This window comes from Giraffa tippelskirchi, chromosome 7 (assembly GCF_054371585.1).
Source record: "Giraffa tippelskirchi isolate mGirTip1 chromosome 7, T2T-mGirTip1v1.2.pri, whole genome shotgun sequence".
Taxonomy (NCBI): Eukaryota; Metazoa; Chordata; class Mammalia; order Artiodactyla; family Giraffidae; genus Giraffa; species Giraffa tippelskirchi.
In genome coordinates this window covers 4496190-4516569 of record NC_137281.1, presented here as the reverse complement: position 1 = coordinate 4516569, position 20380 = coordinate 4496190, and the positions used below count along the sequence as shown (strand labels likewise).

The following is a 20380-nucleotide window of genomic DNA, read 5'->3' as shown; positions in this document are numbered from 1 at the left end:
GAACAGTCATATATTCCGTTATACACACTGAGTGGGATCCAATATGCAGATGAGCTAGTGAGTGGTGTCTTCAGAGACGAAAAAGTCCACAGTAGCTTTACAAAAAGATTGGGGTCTTAAAATCGAGATGAGGATAACAAGAGAAATGACGAAAAGTGTTTGAATACTTCCCATCTGCTAAGCGTTACTCTTAATACTTTACACGTATTGACATTTATCACATGTATTAACATAGAGGATTCCCTGAGAAAGTTGAAATGAGTACAAGGTATACATGTGCAAATGCATAATGTGTGTACACATCTATACATAATGTTTCCATTTTTACTCCTATTTAAATTATTAATGCAACAGTGTAAAAAAACTAAGATATAATCTCAATTGCTAAAATATATAAAACTTACTATAAAATGATGATGTCTCTTATAAAAGCCATGAACTTGCACTTCCATGCATGTACATACACATGTAAACATCCAATTCACTAAAATGAGAGTAGCTGTTTCAACTTATTTGGGGTAAGTTTTTAAATTATCATTTTTACTTAATGTAGTTCAGCATCTCTGGGACAAGGAAAATGTTCTAATCGTACATAATTTAGTTTGTCAGCATTATTCTATAGTAGGTTAGCAAAGAACCAGTATAAGCATGAACAAATATGTACTACTTTAATCTCTGTAAAATACACATAACTCAAAATGCAAATATAATTTTATCCATTTAAATCCAGATAAGTAACTATTAACAAAAGCCAGAGTTTGTTTATTCCACTAATAAAACACTGATTCAAAATTAGAAAGGATATTAGTGGTATACAGGGGCTTCCCTCATAGCTCAGTTGGTAAAGAATCTGCCTGCAATGCAGGAGTCCCAGGTTCATTCCCTGTGTTGAGAAGATCCCCTGGAGAAGGAAATGGCAACTCACTCCAGTAGTCTTGCCTAGAGAATCTCATAGACAGAGGAGTCTGGCAGGCTACAGTCAATGGGACTGCAAGAGTCCAAGAGTCAGACACAACTTAGCGACTAAACCACCATTAGTGGCATACATTAAAATAGTAGAGTTGAAAAGTTCTTGAATTAAAAATTAAAAAAAAAAAACTTGTATTGAGCAAGAACATACCCAACTATCAGAAAGAAAGAGAGAAAGAAAGAAAGAAAGTGAAGTCGCTCAGTCGTGTCCGACTCTTTGCGACCTCACGGACTGCAGCCTACCAGGCTCCTCCGTCCATGGGATTTTCCAGGCAAGAGTACAGCAGTGGGGTGCCATTTCCTTCTCCAACCATCAGAGAAGACTGTGGTCATTCTGAAGCAGGGCATTTTGGAAGGACTGACACAACAATCAACTGAGAATATGACTTTACCTGAGAAAGAGCCATTCTTGACCTCTTTTCTTTCCTCTTCCGCCTCCTCTGGGTTTGCTCCTCAGAGGTGAGTCTTTCGAGGTCAATCCTGAAAGTTGAAAACAGGCTGTTTAAGGCTTAGAATCCGCATCCCCTTTCCTGCCCCACAACCACACACACAGGGAAGCCCTCACCACGTGGGACAGACAGTCCTCTGCGCCCACTGTCCCAAGAGATGCGTGCAGGCACCCGCCAGGATGAAGGCACCCATCTTCCTGCACACAGCGCTCCCACAGGCTCAGCCCAGGACCTGTTCTAACAACATCACAGGAACACATTTCCCTCTGTCAAATCCACTGCCTTCATTCTTCCACAGGTGAAATCATGTTACTCAATTAAACCCACGCATGCACATCTCAGCCTCAGCATCTGTGTGTCCCAGGAAACCTGAACTAAGATGCTGTGGTACCCACACCATTTCATGCAGCCCACACCATCCATAAACCCACTTGCAGATGCTCCAGCCAGAACAGCAACATCCTTTGCCAACAGTTCCGTACATCCTGTGATCCCACAACTATGCCTGGGATACACACACACACAATTCACTGGGCTCATCCAGAGGTCCACACTTGCTCCCACAACTCTCCCGCAGACCCCGACAGGCTCCCCTCCATTTTCTCCAGTTTTCCTCCTCTCCTCCATGCAGGCATGAGCAAACAGGGTTCAAAAGCACAGAGACCTCTGGGCACTGGCATTGCAAAAGGAACGCACAGAAGCTGCAAATCCAAGGACTCTGGGTGTCCAGGATGGAGATCCAGAAGCTTACCCTCCTTAGAAAATACTGCAAGGGTTAGCTTGGAAATAAGCTCTGCGAGAATGTGCTCATCATGAACAGAGGCGCTCCGCTGGAAGGTTTCAGGTCAATCAGCCCGTTCTGCATCACCGGCAGAGAACAAGAGAAGAGGGACTTGAGGGGAACATCCACTTAGTACCTCACTATTTAAACAGATCGCATAAAAGGGAAGACGACGGAATATTAGACTGATTAAATTAGGTTTCAACTGCTAAGAAAAATCACTGACATCCTTACCAAGTACTCACTGAAACAGGCCCTCATCCGTCCTCTACGATGCCATCTGTCCTCACTAATTCTTATTTCCTCCTTAGTTTTCCTACTTCTGTCCCGCTCTGTCTCGGCTTCTCCTGACCCCCCTCGCCCACGTATTTACAGGGATGTCGACGGAATAAGATGCCCGCCTAGCGGAAGACAGCGTTTTCCAGCGAGAAAACTGGGTGTCACGCGGCTGACCCATGTCACCTCCCCCAACACGCAGGCGGGGAAACGTCACTATGAAGAGGCCTGCGCGGCAGAAGGACCGGCCCGAGGAGACGCGAGGACAGAGGGGCTCGGAGAGTGGGGGTCTCAAGAGCCGGGAGGGCTCCCCAGAATCCCAGGACCCAGGAGAGGACGCGGCCTCTCCGGGAGCGGGGTGGCCGGGCGGCCAGGGGGCGAGAGGGCGAGGTTAGGGGGGACGAGGAAGGGGAGGAGGAGAGGGCGAACCCTCGTCGGGGAAGAGGGCTTTAGGCGGGTCAGCGGGGGGCGGCGGTCGGTAAAGGGTTTTAAGCAGGAACATAGAGCGAAGAAGAAAACCAAAGGGGGAAAAAGCCAAGGCACCGAACTAGCCTCGGAGCGATTTGAAACGCAGAGGGAAACGCCCCCTGTGACGGCAACGTCTGGACTTACGGGGCACGGAGGCGTAGGTGCGGTGATTTTCAAGTCCCTAGTGACTCCCACACCCTCAGGAAGGGGTGGGCGCGCGGCTATGAAGTGCAAATTTACACGAAAAACAAGAAACAACGCGCTGCAATACGACCTCCGCTCCGCGATCTTCGCTTCCGCGTCCGTTGCCAGCTGCGCACGCGCGGACTCGGAGGCAGGGCGGCGGGGGCGGGGCCTGGGCGGAGCGCGGCCGGAGAGGGGAGGGGCCGGGACCCAGGTCCGCGCGGGGCGGGCGAGAGGGCGGGGAAGGGGCGGGGCCTGCGCGTCCCTGCGCGTCGCTGCGGAGGCGTAGCTCTCTGGGTTAGAAACGCTGGAGAATCTTTTCTGTCTCTTGATGCATCGTTGCTCCCTGCTTAGAGATTAAGTTACTGTCTCTTCATCCTAAAGGAAATCAGTCCTGAATATTCATTGGAAGGACTGATGCTGAAGCTGAAACTCCAATACTTAGGCCACCTGATGTGAAGGCCTGACTCATTTGAAAAGACCCTGATGCTGGGAAAGGTTGAAGGCGGGAGGAGAAGGGGACGACAGAGGACGAGATGGTTGGATGGAATCACCTACTCGATGGACGTGAGTTTGAGTAAACTCCGGGAGTTGGTGATGGACAGGGAGGCCTGGTGTGCTGCAGTCCATGGGGTCGCAAAGAGCTGGACATGACTGAGCGACTGAACTGAAGATGTTTTCCTCTTACATTGAAAACGGTTTAAGTCAAAAACTTGTTTGTGCCAGTCAGTAGGTTGCATCCAGTCCTGTGAGACTGAAGCAATTCACCGGTCTGGGATCTCAGTGAAGGATCTGTATGTGGTGGTGGTTAGATCCAGAAACATGTCCTGCCGTTGGATTTAATTTAAGCAGTCTGCAGTTGTTCGATACAAACTAGAATGTGAAATACAAGCTCTGCCTGCGTAGAAGTAGCTATTTTACACTGACATCTTACAGAACAGCATTTCAGCTTCTATTCCCTATTCTAGCAGGAGGCCAACTTGGCATTGTGCTCTGTTCCAGAGACTCATAGCGACAAGACTGATCAAAGAATTTTTCACATATTGATACATAGGCAAGTCATTCTGACTTATACTTCAGTTAACCTGAATTTTATGCTAAGATAGCCTGTTTGTGTCCTTTTTCCTGTGGAGGGAAAAGTCCAGTTCTTCCTACCTGTGTGTTTCTTCCCTCTATTTCTCCTTCACCCTTCAACTACTACCACACTGACAGAGAACACTCCACTTCTGACACTTCCGATCAACAAATATTTGGGTGTTTTTTCCACAACAAGCAATTGCATGTAACGCCAGCTGGGTGTCCTACAATTCAACTCAACCTCAACACTTACCGATGTAGCATCAGATCCCACACATCCCACAAATCTGCCCCTGCCCTGTCCCCACTCCACTCCCCCCCGCCACCGACAACACATTTCAGATGCCAGTCTAAAGTCCAGGTTGTCACCTCTGCTTCTGACCTGCTGGCTTTAGATTGGAGTTTCCAAACCCCCCTTTTTTGGTTCATACAAAAGTATATACACAGCCGATGTAAACATGGCTGCTTCTAAGTCCTGAAAAAAAAAAAAATCTAACTGGGAGTCCAAAAGTTTAAATGTCTCCAGTGGAAATTTAATATCACACCCCACCAAGCCACACAGCAGTTTTAACTAGTCCTCAGTCATTGTAAATGTTCCTGTCCTAGCAATTTTCTCCTTCTAGTTTGTCCACCCAATGGCCCTTCTCCATTTGCATCACACTCTTCAATTAATGAGTGACTCTTCTCAAATATCACCTTATCATAGGGCTTCTTTGAACAGGCTGTTTAAACCAGGACTCTCACTCTATCCTTGTACATGCACACCTTCATTGTGTTTATCACCGTCCTGTTTTATTATTGCTGACTTCTCTTACAGAATATACGCTACTTGAAGATGGTCGCTGATTCCCTGCTGTATCATGAGTGATTAGAATTGTTCCTCATTGATAGAATGCATTTTATCACTACAAAGAAGAAAGCTGCTGCAATGCACAGGTTTGCAGATTAGTGGTTGTCATCAGGTAAACCTCAAATTATATTTGTGACATTGAAACAGAGCTGGACTCTATGATCCTTGCCCCCTCCCCACCCCCACCCCCCATGTCTTCTGCCTGCCTTTTGCCTGTGGAACACTTTAGTCAAAGAATAAGTTTAATCAGAAAAGTGAAAAATGCTTAAACAAAGGAAGGAGACTCAATAATAATAATGTAGTCATTAAGCATAGTCAAGGACGTTTAGTTCTTTCTTAAGGGCTGTAGATAATATTCTGAGCCATATCCTGCGAGCTGTCCTATAGATACCAAAACCCCAGGTGGAGAAGTTAACTACAAGATGGCCAGACTGTACCCAGGACTTGAGCTGCCACAATTCCAAGAACTGACCTCAAAGAAATGGAAACAAGTGCACCCCAGAACTAAAGATTAATTGTACCTAAAACCACCAACATGCTGCTGCTAGTCAGACCACCGATGACCAATATGAAGATGACTGTTAGAGATGACTGTGCTATTTCTGCATGTAATCTGCAACACCCGTCCCCCCCCCCCCCCCCGTTTATAAAAGCTCTCACCCCCTGCTTGTTGGGGGCAGGGTGGGGAGTCAGCCTTTGGACAGATGTCTACCACCCTCCCCCACAGTTGCCAGCATCTGAAACAAACTTTCCATTTCCCCAAGCTGGCCCGTTTACTGGCTTTTGAGCGGCGAGCAGCCAGACCCCCCACGCATACCTCTTGGTAACAGCATCCAATTCTTTACTCCCATACCATACAACCTAACATTCTGAACATTTGTGATAAATTGTCATGCTACTTTGTTTGTACCATTAATTTTCTTGTGGACAAATATTGTGACAGAGAGAACATGACCATCTCAAAGAGAGACACTACTTTTATTTCAGTAAACCCAGGATCAGTATCTCATTTTACTATCAAAGTTTGTTCAGATCATATAAAATCTTTTCAATTTAAGCCAAATTAAAAAAAAAAAAAAAAGACCAGCCAACCCAGTTCATTACAAAGTTCCCTCAAGGTCCCTGCCTAGGGAATTTTTTAACATTTATTTATTTGGCTGCATTGGGTCTTAGTTGTGGCATGTGGGATTTTCATTGCATCATGCAGCATCTTTCATCGTAGCACATGGACTCGAGCGTGTGGGCTCAGTAGCTGCAGTGTTCAGGCTTAGTTGCTCCATGGCATATGGGATCTTAGTTCCCTGACCAGCGATCGAACCTGCATCCCCTGAATTGCAAGGCAGATTATTAACCACTGGGCCACCAGGGAAGTCCCCTGCCTAGGGAATGTTAAACCATACTCCCTCTGAGGACTCCAAGTCCTGAGAAAAAACAGCTCGAATAAAACTCAGGACATCACTCAAAGCAATGATGTCTGAATATCAGGAGAAATCACTAAAGTACCCAAGAAACACCAAGAAATGGGTGGGGCTCAAAGGACCCACGTTGGTACCAAGCATGGGTTTGGGATGGACTCCAGGGTCCTCTGGTAGGTGTCCCTGATAGCCTACTGACTGCAACAAGAAAATGTCAACAAAAATTCCACTAACAATCAAGAAGGAAAAAGGGAATTTTATTTGAGCCAAGCTGAGGATTATAACTTGGGAGACTCTCATAAAGCTCTGGGAACTGTTCTGCCTGTTAGAAGTCGAAGGCACAGTTGTACATACATTTTTAAGATAAAGGATAGTTCATCAAAATGACATGCTGATCATTTTTCATAAACTTCACCAAGGACATACAGTCCAGGTAACCATGTACAAAGCAAGCAGTAAGTCACTGTGACCTCTCACAGAGTTGAGAAAGAACAGTACTCTTTTTACAAAATATCTAATTAGTATTTATTTGGCTGCCCCAGGTCTTAGTTGCAGCATGGAGGATCTAGTTCCCTGACCAGGGATCAAACCCAGACCCCCTGCACTGGGAGTTAGAAGTCTTAGCTACTGGACCATTAGGGAATATCCTAGAACACTTTTAAGAAGTTAGATCACTAGTGTCAGAAATAAAAAAGTTGACCTTTATGATCGAGGAGGCACTCCCACCTCTGAGGAGCTGTGGTTTATGTGTAACGCAGACAGACATTGCACATTAGGGAGGGAGGGAGGAAGCCCAACCAAACAGAAATGTATGGTTTTTTCTTGTCTTGCCTTAAAATATGAATTTTATTAAAATATGAACTCCAAGCACACAGAGATTGCTATTTTATTTCCATTTCTGAAATTGTATCTCCTAGTATTTTTTATATGTTCACCGTATCTTGTCACTTCACATAAACCTTCAAGTGCACACACACAAAAAAGTATGTAGGAATATAATCATATGGTGTAGTTTTACAACCAAGGAGGCAGATTTCAGGGGGCTGAGTCTGAAATTGTACTGCTACAGTATTTTCATTATAGCTACAGAAATAATCTGGGTTACACTATGGAGTTTGTAACTCCAATGTAAATTATGAATATATATCTATTTCAAATACTTTAAGTTGTTTAAATCTAATTTGAAAAGAAATCGTCACAGATGCCACTGAACCTAGAGAACACGGTGATAAATACGTAAGGGTCATTATTATGAAGCCCTCAATGCAGTGGGATATGCTTGCATTAATAGAAGGCACATGATTCCCTAAGGATTACAAAAAAGATTGGGTCTCCCTACTGGCTAAGATGGTAAAGCATCTGCCTCGCACTGCAGGAGACCCAGGTTCAATCCCTGGGCTGGGAAGATCCCCTGGAGAAGGGAATGGCTTCCCCCTCCAATATTCTTGCCTGGAAAACCCCATGGACAGAAGAGCCCGGTGGGCTACGGTCCATGCGGTCACAAAGAATCAGACACGACTGAGCAACTAACACTATAAAAAAGATTACACTTTACTTATTTGGATATGAAAAGTATGATACATTGTAATAAATAAAATGGTGTCAAAATGCAATTCTAGAGGCCAAATCTGCAGCCTTCCCAGATACTCTGCTTCTTTTGATGGCTGTCCTCTATAACACTGTCCCTTCGGTTTCCAAAAATGAGACTAATTTTGAATATTTTATATATACAGTAGCTATCCCCCTTCAAAAGACAGGGAGACCACTGTTCCACTCCCATTTTTTTCTCCCACATATGCCATCCCTGAAGTTACTTAGCATGCACACACACAGTGTGTTTTAGGTGTACTACATAACTATTTAACAACTGCATACAGGATGAAATAATCACCCCGGTAAGTCTAGTAGGCATCTGTCCCCATATAGTTATTATCACTGACTATACTCTTTATTTTATATATTATACCCTACACTTCTTTATGTAACTGTAGACCTGCATCTCTTAATTAAACCTCTTCTACTTCACACACAAGGACCTCCCTGGTGGCTCAGACAGTAAAGACTCTGCCTGAAATGTGGGTGACTGAGGTACCATTCCTGGGTAGGGAAGATCCCCTGGAAGAGGAAATGGTAACCCACTCCAGTATCCTTGCCTAGAAAATTCCATGGACAGAGGAGCCTGGCGTGCTAGTCCATGGGGTTGCAGTCAGACACGACTGAGGGACTTCACTTTCACTTCACACACACCCCATATCCTCCTCCCGCTGCCTTTCTGGCAACCATCTATTTGTTCTATGTATGAGATTATTTTCCTTTTGTTTTTTAAAGTCCACATATAAGTGAAATCACGGGCTGTGTTTCTCTGACTTACTGCACCCAGCCAAATACCCTGTAGAGTTGTCCATGGTGCTAGAAATGGCAATTTTTTTTTTCCATGACTAATATTCCACTATATGTGTGTATATATGTGGATGTGTGTGTATGTATATATGTGTGTATATATATATATTTCCTTTATCTATTTTCTTTAATGATTCATCTATTGGTGAACTTTCAGTAGCTTTCTTACCTTGGCTATTTTGTTTAAAAAAAATTTTTGTTAATGTGGACCATTTTTAAAGTGTTTATTGAATTTGTTACAATATTCTTTCTGTTTTATGTTTTGTTCTTTTGGCCTCAAGGCATGTGAGATTACCTCCCTGACCAGGGATTGAATTTATACCTCCTGCAATGGAATTTCGGATTCTAAGCCATTAGACCACCAGTAAGTAAGTGTTAGTCTCTCAGTCACGTCCGACTCTTTTTGACCCCATGGACTGCAGCCCATCAGGCTCCTCTGTCCATGAGATTTTCCAGGCAAGAATACTGGAGTGGGTTGCCATTTCCTTCTCCAGGGGATCTTCCCAACCCAGGGATCGAACCTGGGTCTCCTGCACTGCAGGAAGATTCTTTACCAACTGAGCTACAAGGGAAGCCCACTAGACCACCAGGGAAGTCCCTTACCTTGGCTATTATAAATAACGGTACAATGAACAACAAAGTGCATATATTTTTTGAATGAGCATTTTTGTTTTCTCTAGGTAAATACCTAGATGTGCAATTGCTGCATTATATGGCAGCTCTATTTTTAATCTTTTGAGGAGTGGCCATAGTTTGCTATAGTAGCTACCAATTTACAATCCTACCAACATTGCTTGAGGGTTCCCTTTTCTCCTCATCTTCACCAACACTGTGACTTGTTGTCTTTTTGATGCCAGCCCATTCTGACAGGTGTGAGGTGATATCTCATTGTGGTTTTGACTTGAATTTCCCCAATGATTAGTGATATTGTGCATCATATCATGTACCTATTGGCCATCTGTATGTCTCCTCCTCCATGATGGAGACTCTCAACCCGAGTATGGCTTGATTAGTTGCACAAGTTTTGTGTCAGGCATGACATTTTAAGGTTTCTTTCTACTATGAATTGTCCAATGGCCCCCAAAACTCAAGTTCTGAATAAAAGCACTGCCACATGTGTTGGATTTATGTCTGTTTTCAGTATGCATTTTTTGATGCCTAGTAAGGCTTGCAAATTGGGTATAAGCTTTGCCACACTCATGACATTTGTAAGGTTTCTCTCCAGTATGGATGGTTTTATGTTGAGTAAGGTATGAACGCATTGTGAAAGCTTTGCCACACTCATTACATTTGTAAGGTTTCTCTCCAGTGTGAGTTCTCTCGTGACCCCAAAGTTGGGAACGTTGGATAAAGGCCTTATCACAGTCTTTACATTTGTAAGATTTTTCTCCTGTATGAATTCTCTGATGTGCCGTAAGGCTCGATCGTTGGGTAAATCCCTTGCCACACACATTACATTTGTGTGGTTTCTCTCCAGTATGAATTCTCTCGTGACCCCAAAGTTGTGAAAGTTCAATAAAAGCCTTACCACATACATTACACTTGTGTGGTTTCTCTCCAGTATGCATTTTCTGATGTCGAGTAAGGCGTGAAAATTGGGTAAAAGCTCTACCACACTCACTACATTTGTAAGGCTTCTCTCCAGTATGGATTGTCTCGTGTTGAGTAAGATTTGATCGCATGGTAAAGGCTTTGCCACACACAGTACACTTGTACGGTTTCTCTCCAGTATGGATTTTCTTGTGTTTGTTAAGGCTTGACTGCTCGGCAAATGCTTTGCCACATTCATTACATTTGTGAGGTTTCTCACCACTGTGCATTTTCTCATGACTCCAGAGGAGTGAATGCTGGATAAAGGCCTTACCACATTCACTACACCTGTAAGGTTTCTCTCCAGTGTGCATCCTCTGATGGTTTGCAAGGTGTGAGTTTCTACTAAAGACCTTGCCACAGACATCACACTTATATGGTCTCTCCCCTGTGTGCACTCTCTGATGCGTACTGAGATTAGAACCCTGGTTAAAGGCTTTGCCACACACATTACATCTGTAAGGTTTCTGTCCAGAATGGATTCTCTTGTGATTTGTGAGGTTTGATTTTTTGCTAAAGGCCTTCCCACAGTCATTACAGTTGTAAGATTTTTCTTCAGTGTGTGTTCTCCTGTGTTGTGTGGGTAACACAGTAGGTTCCACAGTAGGAGGAATTCTATGACATGGGGAAACTGAGGAACCATTGCTGACTGATTTCTCAACTTGAGGGCCTCCATACATTTTCTCCTCAATTGGAAATCTCTGCAGTTCAGCCACCTGTGCCTGCAGCCTTGCTCCAGTTCTGTTGTCCAAACACTCTATACTGTTTCCAGCAATGATTATGTTATTTTTCATTGTTAACCAACTTCTTATGAGTGGCTTGTCATGCATGAAATATTCATATGTATTACTTCTTACAGAAACACTCTGAGGAAAATTAATTAAGGATTTATTATCCTGATCTTCTCTCTGACTGAGATTTTTGTTATGAGTCAAAAGCACTTCTTTGTCATTTCTTGCATCACATCCCCACTCACTCTCACTCATCTGCATATTTTCACAGACTTCCTTGAGGTCAAAATCCTTGATGCCATGGTTTTCATTTCCATATAATTCTACACCAGTGTTCTCTCTTGGTGATAATTTGTTAATTGCAAATCCAGCAGAAAGGATTCCTATAAGATAATCTGGAAAATAAGTATATTGAATTACATAATTATACAAAAAATGTGTTTAATAACATGTGGCAATATGATATAAGAAAAAAATATTTTAAAAAGTCTATACATCACAATGGGTTTCCCAGGTGGCGCTAGTGGTAAAGAACCCACCTGCCAATGCAGGAGACATAAGTGATGTGGGTTTGATCACTGGGTCAGGAAGATCCCCTGGAGGAGGGCTTGGCAACTCACTCCAGTATGCTTGCCTAGAGAATCCCACGGGCAGAGGAGCCCGGTGGGCTACAGTTCATAGAGTTGCAAAGAGTCAGACACAACTGATGCAACTTAGCAGGCATGCATGCATGCAACCCATGATAAATCTAGCAGGTTAAGTTAATAAACAACCGCAATTATACCAAATAACAGTTTCTGGCATTCTAAAGGATTCTTCCAAAAAAACAGAAGAAAGGATATATATTCCAGAAGGAATATATTATAGGAAAATTGAAATATATCTTGAGAATTACTGAAGCTTGTCTATCTCCTGAGAAGTTCTCTCAAGGATATAAAATGTGAAAGGGAATGAATGAAATAGTCCTGGGGTCAGGACAACAGAGAACTTGATATGTATTAACTGAAAACCAAGAGAGATCAAGGGGAAAGATGACTCCTGAGAGAGCCAGCTAAGTCCCTCTCAAACCAAAGCACCAAAATGGTCAGCAGTGTCAGAAAATAGAATGTTGTAGGTCACAGCAAAGCCCTTCCTCAGCTCTGAATGAGCCACAGCATCACGGTAGAATGGAGTTTAAACTTTTATATATTTGAACAAGACAGTGACAAGTTTGAGTGTATGGGATGGATCTCCTTTGAGATCTGATAACAAACAAACTGTTATTTTTCTACAGATAATTCCCATTTAAGGAGAATTTCCCCAGTAATATTTAATGGAGCAGTTTACTCTGTGCCCACTTAAGCTCCTATCTGTATTCACATCTCAATCTATTCATACTTGTCTGGATTTTCCCCTATTTTCACTTTGCCTTCCAAAGTCCAGGGCTCTTTCCCTTGCTCTAAGATGAAGATAACATTCAGCTTAGAAGAGATTTCAATTCATAAAGCAAAATGGGACACGACATGCTAGGCTATTACAGAACACACGCCCAGCTGTTTGTTCAGCTAAGAAAGAAAATTATAGATGGGTCTAGAAACGTATCATAAAAATTAGTCAACTGACTGCCTCCTGAAGTTTTAGATTAAGTAGGGTCAGGAAAATCTACTGGAGAAGGGATAGGCTACCCACTCCTGTATTCATAGGCTTCCCTGGTGGCTCAGACAGTAAAGAATCTGCCTGCAGTGTGGGAGACCTGGGTTTGATCCCTGGGTTGGGGAGATCCCCTGGAGGAGGAGATGGCAACCCACTTCAGTATTCTTGCCTGGAGAATCCCCACGGACAGAGGAGCCTGGCGGGAGACAGTCCAGGGGGTCACAAAGAGTCAGACACATCTGAGCCACTAAGCATAGCACAGCACGGCGTGCAGATTATCTAACTAACGTTTAAGAACGACTGAATCAAAAACACAAGGGTGGAAGCACAGAATGAGATGTTTTAAAAAAATGTGCTGTAACGCTTTCTGACTAATATTCCGCAACCACCACTGATCAAGCACGAATGCCCAACTTCTGAAAAAATGAGAAGTTATAGAGTGATAAGCCACATCATGAAGTTGTTTCATTCTGAATCCAAACAGCTTCAATCACTCTCTTAAAAACAGAGATTTGAAACACTCATGAGCATGCCAGGGTGTCCCAAGTTTGAGACTCAGAAGGGAAAACTCAAAGATACACAGAACTAGTTACCAACTTCTGGAGAGAAGTTATCCTCACCCAGGGAGACCAGGTTCCCATAGGTCTCCAGCATCACGTCCCTGTACAGGGCCCTCTGAGTAGGGGTCAGGCATTCCCACTCCTCCTGAGAGAATTCGATGGCCACATCCCTGAATGTAAATAGTCCCTGAAAGGAAAGCACATTTCGCCAAGTGGACAAGGAGCAAGCTCCAAGTCTGACAGAAAATTATAGAAACAGACGTATGTAAGGATTGACTTGGCTGGAGCGAATGTTCTGACCGATCCATAAGATAATTCTGAGCAAGTTACTTTTCTCAAATTTTTTTCAACTGAGGTGACATTCATGTAACATAAAGTTAGCTATTTTAAGGTATCATTCAGTGAGTGGCATTTAGTACCTTTACAACATTGAACCAACACTTGCCTATCTAGTTCAAAAACATTTTATCACTGTTACAGGAAATTTACCCTTTAAACAATCTCCTCCCATTCCTCTTTGCCCCCCATCCCTGTACACCATGAATGCTTACTGTCATTGTACATTTACCTACTTGTGATATTTTCATATAAATGCAACAGTATGAAATGTGAGCTTTTCTGTGTGGTTTCTTCCACTTACAATGGTTTTTTCAGTTTATCCATGATATGGTATCAGTACTACATTCCTAAAGTATTCCTTTTTCAGGGCTGAATAATATTTAATTCTATGACTGCAACATATTTTACATATCCACTCATCCCTTGATGGCCATTTAGCTTGTTTAATTAACTAATATTAATAGCTCTGCTGGAACTTCCACGTACAAGTATGTGTGTAAATACCTACTTTCAACTTTCTTTTTTTGCCTGAACCTTGTGGCATGTGGGATCTTAAATTTTAGTTCCCCGACCAGGGACTGAACCCATGCCCCCTACAGGGAAGCACAGAGTCTTAACCACTAGATCATCAGGGAAGACCCTTTAATAATATTTTCTATTTGTTTAAACACAGTTCTCCCACTTTCTTTTAGTTCTTTGTCTGTGGCTCCCCATAGCTCTCTAAGGATGTTTAAGATGGTTGATTTAAAATCTTTACTTAGTACTTGCAACATCTGTTCTTCCTTAGAAACACCATCATTAAATGCAGTAATCATGCTTAAGCTCTGGCGAAGGAAATGGCAACCCGCTCCAGTATTCTTGCCTGGAGAATCCCACAGACAGAGGAGCTTGCAGGCTACAGTCCGCGGAATCTCAAAAGAGTTGAACACAATTTAGTGACTAAACAACTACAACAATCATAACATGCTTAAGCTGTCCAATCTTGAGAAATCCTTAGGCATCTGTACTGAAGCTGGCCTGCTCAAAAGCAGCCACTGTGAAATCTTGTATAACAGTGACAAATGTGAAACCCTTGTGTATTCATGAAGAGAATGATCCAATGAGGATGTAAAAAGGAAAATCACCTCTATGTTTACTAAAGTGAAAATAACTCCAATATGTATGGCATGTGAATATTTAAATTTGCAGAATAAATACCGTAAGAAAACATTTACTGAAAAATATTTTCTAAAATCACATTACAGTATAAGATGCATTTTTATTAAGATTTGGGCTAAGAACAAAGAGTTGTTCCTGATGGAGACATTAAGTGATGCTGGAAGACGTGACAGAGAAAGGGATATTTTACTTAAGCCTCTAACCTGCATCACATGTGGAGCTGAATCACAAGTGTGTATACATGAGGTGTTTAATACAAAAAAATATAACACTGTTTGTTATGGCGATCTGTGATCTCTGATGTTATGACTATAACTTGCTGAAGGCTCAGATGGTGGTTAGCATTCTTTTTTTTAGCAATATACAACACTGAACAACTATAATGGTAGAATCAGATCATGGCTCCAGGCTTTCTGATGGCAGAAAGTTCTGCTCCTATGTCTTGGCTGAATTATAACCATTTTAATCGAAAACACCTGCTACATTAGAGTCCCTACTGGAATACCTGGGTCTTTTGGCCATGAATGTGGTATGAATGATATATAGAGCCTTTCCTGTTAGGCAATTAAGTTGATTCCATTTTTTACAACTAATAATGTACTAAAACGTGACTTCCTAGGTGGCGCTAGTGGTAAAGAACCCACCTGCCAATGCAGGAGACATAAGAGACTGGGGTTCAATCCCTAGATCAGGAAGATCCCCTGGAGAAGGAAATGGCAACCCACTCCAGTATTCTTGCCTGAAGGACATGGACAGAGGAGCCTGGCAGCTACAGTCCATGGGGTCGCAAAGAGCTGGACATGACTGAAGCGACGTAGCACAGTACATGTACTAAAGCACCCTCTTCTACATCCTGTTTCCATTTTGGAGCTTCCTATTTTAAAGTACTGATATTGTGGAGCCAGAAACACATGATTCACTTAACTTCAAATGCATTCAAAAGCATGTTTCCCCATATAAGTCTTCCTTTCAGACTTCTTCAGGTATTGTGAGCACTGGAACATCACTTATCATATGCAGTCTCTTTGACCCTGGTTTACATGGAGCTGAAAGGGCTTGCAGAAGGGTTCTCTGAACAGTCCTTACTGCCGTACCTCACTGACACCACAGAGCCTACTCCCACCTCCAATCCACGTCTGAGAACAAAACCTTTCACAAGAGGATCGCCTAAAAGGACCCTCTTCCCAAATTCCAGGTCACTGGGTCACACTGAGGAGGAAATCTGCAGGGAGATGAGAGGAGATTCAGGGAAGGTCCTGTGTGTGATTAAATATTTTAGGCAGGAAACTTCATAGAGAAGTTTAACAAGTCCAATTCGTGTCATTTTAGGAAAGAATTAACAGATCAGTGAAGAATATGACTTTTACCTGGGAAAGGGCCATCTCTTCTCCTTTCTTTCCGCTTCCTCTGAGCTTCTTTCTCAGGTAAGATTATTCTGTGTGACAAAAAAAACCACACCTTTTAATGTTTAGAATCAACAAACCTCACTCCCCTGCCACAAGTATCCACACAGAAAGAAACTTCCTCTGGGGGAAAGAAGGACCCCAGTGACTGGAGGGATCAGAGACAATGAACTCCTATCAGGAGACCAATATGTGAGTTTTCACCCCTTTCTTCAACCCTTTCTCCTGTTGGAACCCCCACTCTGCTGCAACCACACCGTCCTTTGTCCATGTGGCATTCAGCCAAAGGAAATTGTCTCCTCCCGGTTCCTGGCTCCTCCCTGGGCAGCCAGCATCCAAGGACTGGCTGATGCAAGATAAGATGCTCACCCATCCAACAATCTGGGTTTCCTTGGTGACTCAGACAGTAAAGAATCTGCTTGCAAGACAGGAGACCCAGGTTCAATCCCTGGGTCAGGAAGATCCCCTGGAGGGGGGCATGGCAACCCACTTGATTCTTGCCTGCTTAATTTTTTGTTCATAATCTCTGCCTTCAGTAAAATATACTTTGTATTTCTTTACAACAAATGTCATAAACCAATAAATACTGTTTTTTGCACTCAGTTACAGTGCTTCAATGTTTATGTGAAGACTGTAATTCAACAATTATTTAAAAGTTGTCTCAGGTCCTTTGGCTCAGTTCCACTTTCTTAAAGGACCCTACTTTGTCAAAGGCTATTCCTAAAATTTGGCCCAAAGTCCGAAACATAATATTCTACTGAAGACATGGAAGACCAACCATTTGCTTTTATATTATTGGTATCAGATGTTTCATTTATTCCATTCTAAAGTCACACTAGGGCTTCCCTGGTGGCTCAGTGGTAAAGAATCTGCCTGCCAATGCAGGAGAAGTGGGTTCCATCCCTGGGTCAGGAATATCCCCCGGAGAAGGAAATGGCATCCCATTCCAGCATTCTTGCCTGTAGAATCCCATGGACAGAGGAGCCTGGAGGGCTACTGTCCTTGGGGTCGTAAAGAGTCAGACATGACTGAGCAACTGAACAACAACAATAAAGTCACTTTAACTTTTTTTTTCTATTTTGTTGAAATATAACTGATGTACAATACTATGTTAGTTCTGAGTATACTACAGAGTGATTTGACATTTTCAAACATTATGAAATGATCACGATAAGTCTTAAAAAAAGACTTCATGTTATGATACAGAGATAACACAGGCTAAGAGAAGTTATGTCTTTATCTCTGGGCCCATGCCCTCTGCTCTTAAGTTTTTCATAATTGTTGTGCGGGCACATTTCGAATTCTCATTGTAACTGGCCACTCATCCCAGAAAACCACCAGATGCAAACACAAGACCAACTTTGAAAATCATTTCTCTCAGGGGATCTCATTTGCTCAGATTCAGAAAACCAGGTCTACTTTACCTTCTCTACATTACAGGTGGTGCATGCACCTCACAGGGGAAGGGATTTACCAAGTTACTTTTAAGAAGTCTGAGTCGAGTGAGCAGAACTGAGTGTACGTGGTGGCCTGTATAGGTTTAAGTAGAAAGAGTTGTCCTGTTTGCAGATTACCTTATTTATTTCTGAGCGAGAGAGGCTTCTTTTTCAGGGTTTAATGAAAGACAAACATTTAATTCCTCTACTCTAGAAAAAAACAGAATAAAAAATGCAAGCCACATCAATCCAGCCCATCCTTCAACATCTGCAGAAAAAGGATGAGGGGGACGAGCGGGAAACATCTATTCAATTCTTAGCTGGAGACTTCAGCTCAGAGCTCACTAACTTAGCAGGTCATTTAAGGGAAGAATAAAGCTGTTAAATATCAAAGTAACTGGTGAATGTAGGTTTTGAGTGTTAAAAGATTATCAACATCCATAACCACAGGCCTAGTGAAATACTGTAAAGTTATTTACCAGACATCAAAGAAGAGCTCCAAGTTAGGATATAAAGCGCATAAACCTCATAATGTGAACAATCAAATTTAGAGGGAAAATAATCTGGAAATTTAAAGGAGAGAAAAGCAGAACTGTTAACAATGGCCATTTTAGCAGGCTTCCCTGGTGGTCTAGTGTTTGGGAGTCCGCCCGCCAGTGCTGGGGATACGGGTTTAATCTATGGTCCAGGAGGATCCCACATGCCTCAGGGCACCTGAGCTGGTGTGCACAACTGTTGAGACCATGTGCTGCAACTCCTGAAGCCCGCAAGCTCTAAAGCCTGTGCTCTGCAGCAAGAAAAGCCACTGCAATGAGAAGTCCAGTGCACCACGGGTAAGAGTAGCCCCAGCTTGCCAAAACTAGAGAAAGCCCTCGCAAGCAAGGAAGACTCAGCACAGTGAAAAACAAAAATAAATAAGTTAATTTCAAAAACAGTCATTTAAAAAAAAAGCACCATGTGGTGAAAGAAATTCCTCCTCCATTTCTTGGAGGAGGACCTAGAAGTGACTGAGTTAAGCCTCTGCCTTCTGGTTGAATAGGGACTGCAAATAGAATTATCATCTGATTCCAACACCTGGCTTTGCAACTCTCATCTCTTCTGCACAATTTACAGAAGTCAACAAATTTTATAAAAGTTAGGTTATAGGGCCACAAATTTACTACTTCAGAACTTAACGGTCCATATTCAGTCTACTCAATACTCACCTAGGTTTGGGTACCCCCGCTTTCTCTACCACTATGTGCTGTTTTTTCTCTGTATGTCTCCCTGGGTCCTTGTTTCTCTCTTCTCCTCTGTCCACTTCTGTGTTTCTTCCTCTCTTTTCTGTGCATCATTTTGTTTCCTTCTCTTTCTATTCCTCCTCCCACAGACTGGCCTCACTCTGCTGCAACATCTGACGTTCCTGCACAGTATTTCTGATGCCTCACTAGCTGCAGAAACTTCTGCTCAGTATTCCCTTTCCGCTCTCCTTAGAGGGAGGTCGGGGTGATCCATCCTCCAGGAGTGAGGACTTGTCAGAACGAAATCGGGCCGAGGAGGGTGAGGTCGGGCAGGGGAGCCGGGAGTCGGATAGAGGTTTGAGAAAGGGTGGCAGAGCAGGAAAACAGCACTGCAGGAGGTCAGCGTCTATACGGACCGAAGGCAGAAAACTGGGGCCGGTGCCAGCCTCAGAGCGATTTTAACAGGAACCGGGCCCAGACTCCCGGGACCGAGTCTTCAGGTGACGCCGCGACAGGCGAAATGAGAGGACTCAGAGCGAGAGCGACGACCGCGTTCAAGGGTTTTAACTTACTGGGAGACGTTCCGAAACCCCGGTGCGGGGACTCGATGCCCGAAGAACGCATAGGGAAGTCACCAGAGAAACCAAGACTTTCTCTTCCGAGTGTATCCGTTGTTCCGCGGAATTCACTTCCCGGTCTTCAGGGAACTGCGCGTCCTCACCGATGCGGGGCGGGGCCTGGGCCGTCGGGGGGCGGGGCTGTGGCTTTCTGGTGGATGGAGGGGGCGTCTACGACTAGGCGTCGCCTGTGGGCCTCGGTCTGGTCCTCGGACCCGCCCCTGGGAGTTTCTGGTCTGTTCCTCTTCCCTCTGGACAGGTTTCTCTACTTCGGATCCTCTGAACTTGTCTGCTGTCCTTTGAAGCCAGGCCTCGGTGCAGAATTAGAGATGCGCAGGCCACTTCTATTAGAAGCGGAAAGTTGAGAAACATGGACAGAGAAACGTGGTGGGCTAGAGTCCATGGGGTCGCACAGAGTCGGACACTACTGAGCGACTAACACTTTCACTGCACACACACCCCCGCCCCCCGGCTCCACTTATGTGGAAACAGCCAGCAGATAAAGACGCTGGATCCTCTGAGCAGCGAGGATGTAGGAGCCCTGGACGTGGGGCGGGGCTTGGCGCTGTGGGCGGGGTTGGATCCCGGAACTTGAGACCTCAAGCAGTTACACCTTTTTGAAAGTGAAAGTGAAGTTGCTCAGTCGTGTCCGACTCTCTGCGATCCCATGGACTGTAGCCGGCCAGTTTCCGCTGTCCATGGGGATTCTCCAGGGAGAGATACTGGAGTGGGTTGTCATTTCCTTCTCCAGGGGATCTTCCCGACCCAGGGATCGAACCCGGGTCCCCTACATTGCAGGCAGACTCTTAACCCTCTGAGCCACCAG

At 43.8% G+C, this 20380-nt stretch overlaps 2 protein-coding genes and 1 long non-coding RNA gene across 20 annotated transcripts in view; 1 reads left to right on the top strand and 2 right to left on the bottom strand.

Moving 5' to 3' along the window:
• LOC145515098 (uncharacterized) overlaps nucleotides 1-19617 on the bottom strand; it is a 28854-nt gene extending 9237 nt beyond the window's left edge. For 2 of the 16 annotated variants that reach the window (XM_081514650.1, XM_081514661.1), the window contains exons 1-4: nucleotides 3088-3247; nucleotides 2170-2277; nucleotides 1535-1655; nucleotides 1362-1449 (exon numbers count right to left, since the gene is read on the bottom strand). In XM_081514650.1, the coding sequence (XP_081370776.1) occupies nucleotides 1362-1449; nucleotides 1535-1611 (165 nt within the window). In that variant the 5' untranslated portion in view covers nucleotides 1612-1655; nucleotides 2170-2277; nucleotides 3088-3247. Of the gene's footprint in view, nucleotides 1-1361; nucleotides 1450-1534; nucleotides 1656-2169; nucleotides 2340-2433; nucleotides 3248-16245; nucleotides 16314-18922 lie in introns of those variants that run through there. The other 14 variants (XM_081514660.1, XM_081514666.1, XM_081514657.1 and 11 more) reach the window with 10 other exon arrangements.
• Nucleotides 2730-14929, top strand: LOC145515197 (uncharacterized). 3 transcript variants are annotated; one of them, XR_014060741.1, is made up of 4 exons: nucleotides 2730-3104; nucleotides 5021-5165; nucleotides 9150-9232; nucleotides 14508-14929. It is a non-coding gene; the product is annotated as an uncharacterized LOC145515197 (long non-coding RNA). The 3 variants fall into 3 exon arrangements; XR_014060740.1 differs by lacking the exon at nucleotides 2730-3104 and adding an exon at nucleotides 3427-3693; XR_014060742.1 differs by lacking the exon at nucleotides 9150-9232 and having other exon boundaries at nucleotides 2737-3104.
• Nucleotides 9993-19617, bottom strand: LOC145515117 (uncharacterized). The gene is given in 5 exon segments (XM_081514772.1): nucleotides 9993-10104; nucleotides 10107-11584; nucleotides 13415-13568; nucleotides 16246-16313; nucleotides 19510-19617. Coding segments are annotated over 4 exon segments (1686 nt in total). The 5' UTR covers nucleotides 16261-16313; nucleotides 19510-19617; the 3' UTR covers nucleotides 9993-10065.
• Nucleotides 19618-20380: the final 763 nt, after the last annotated feature.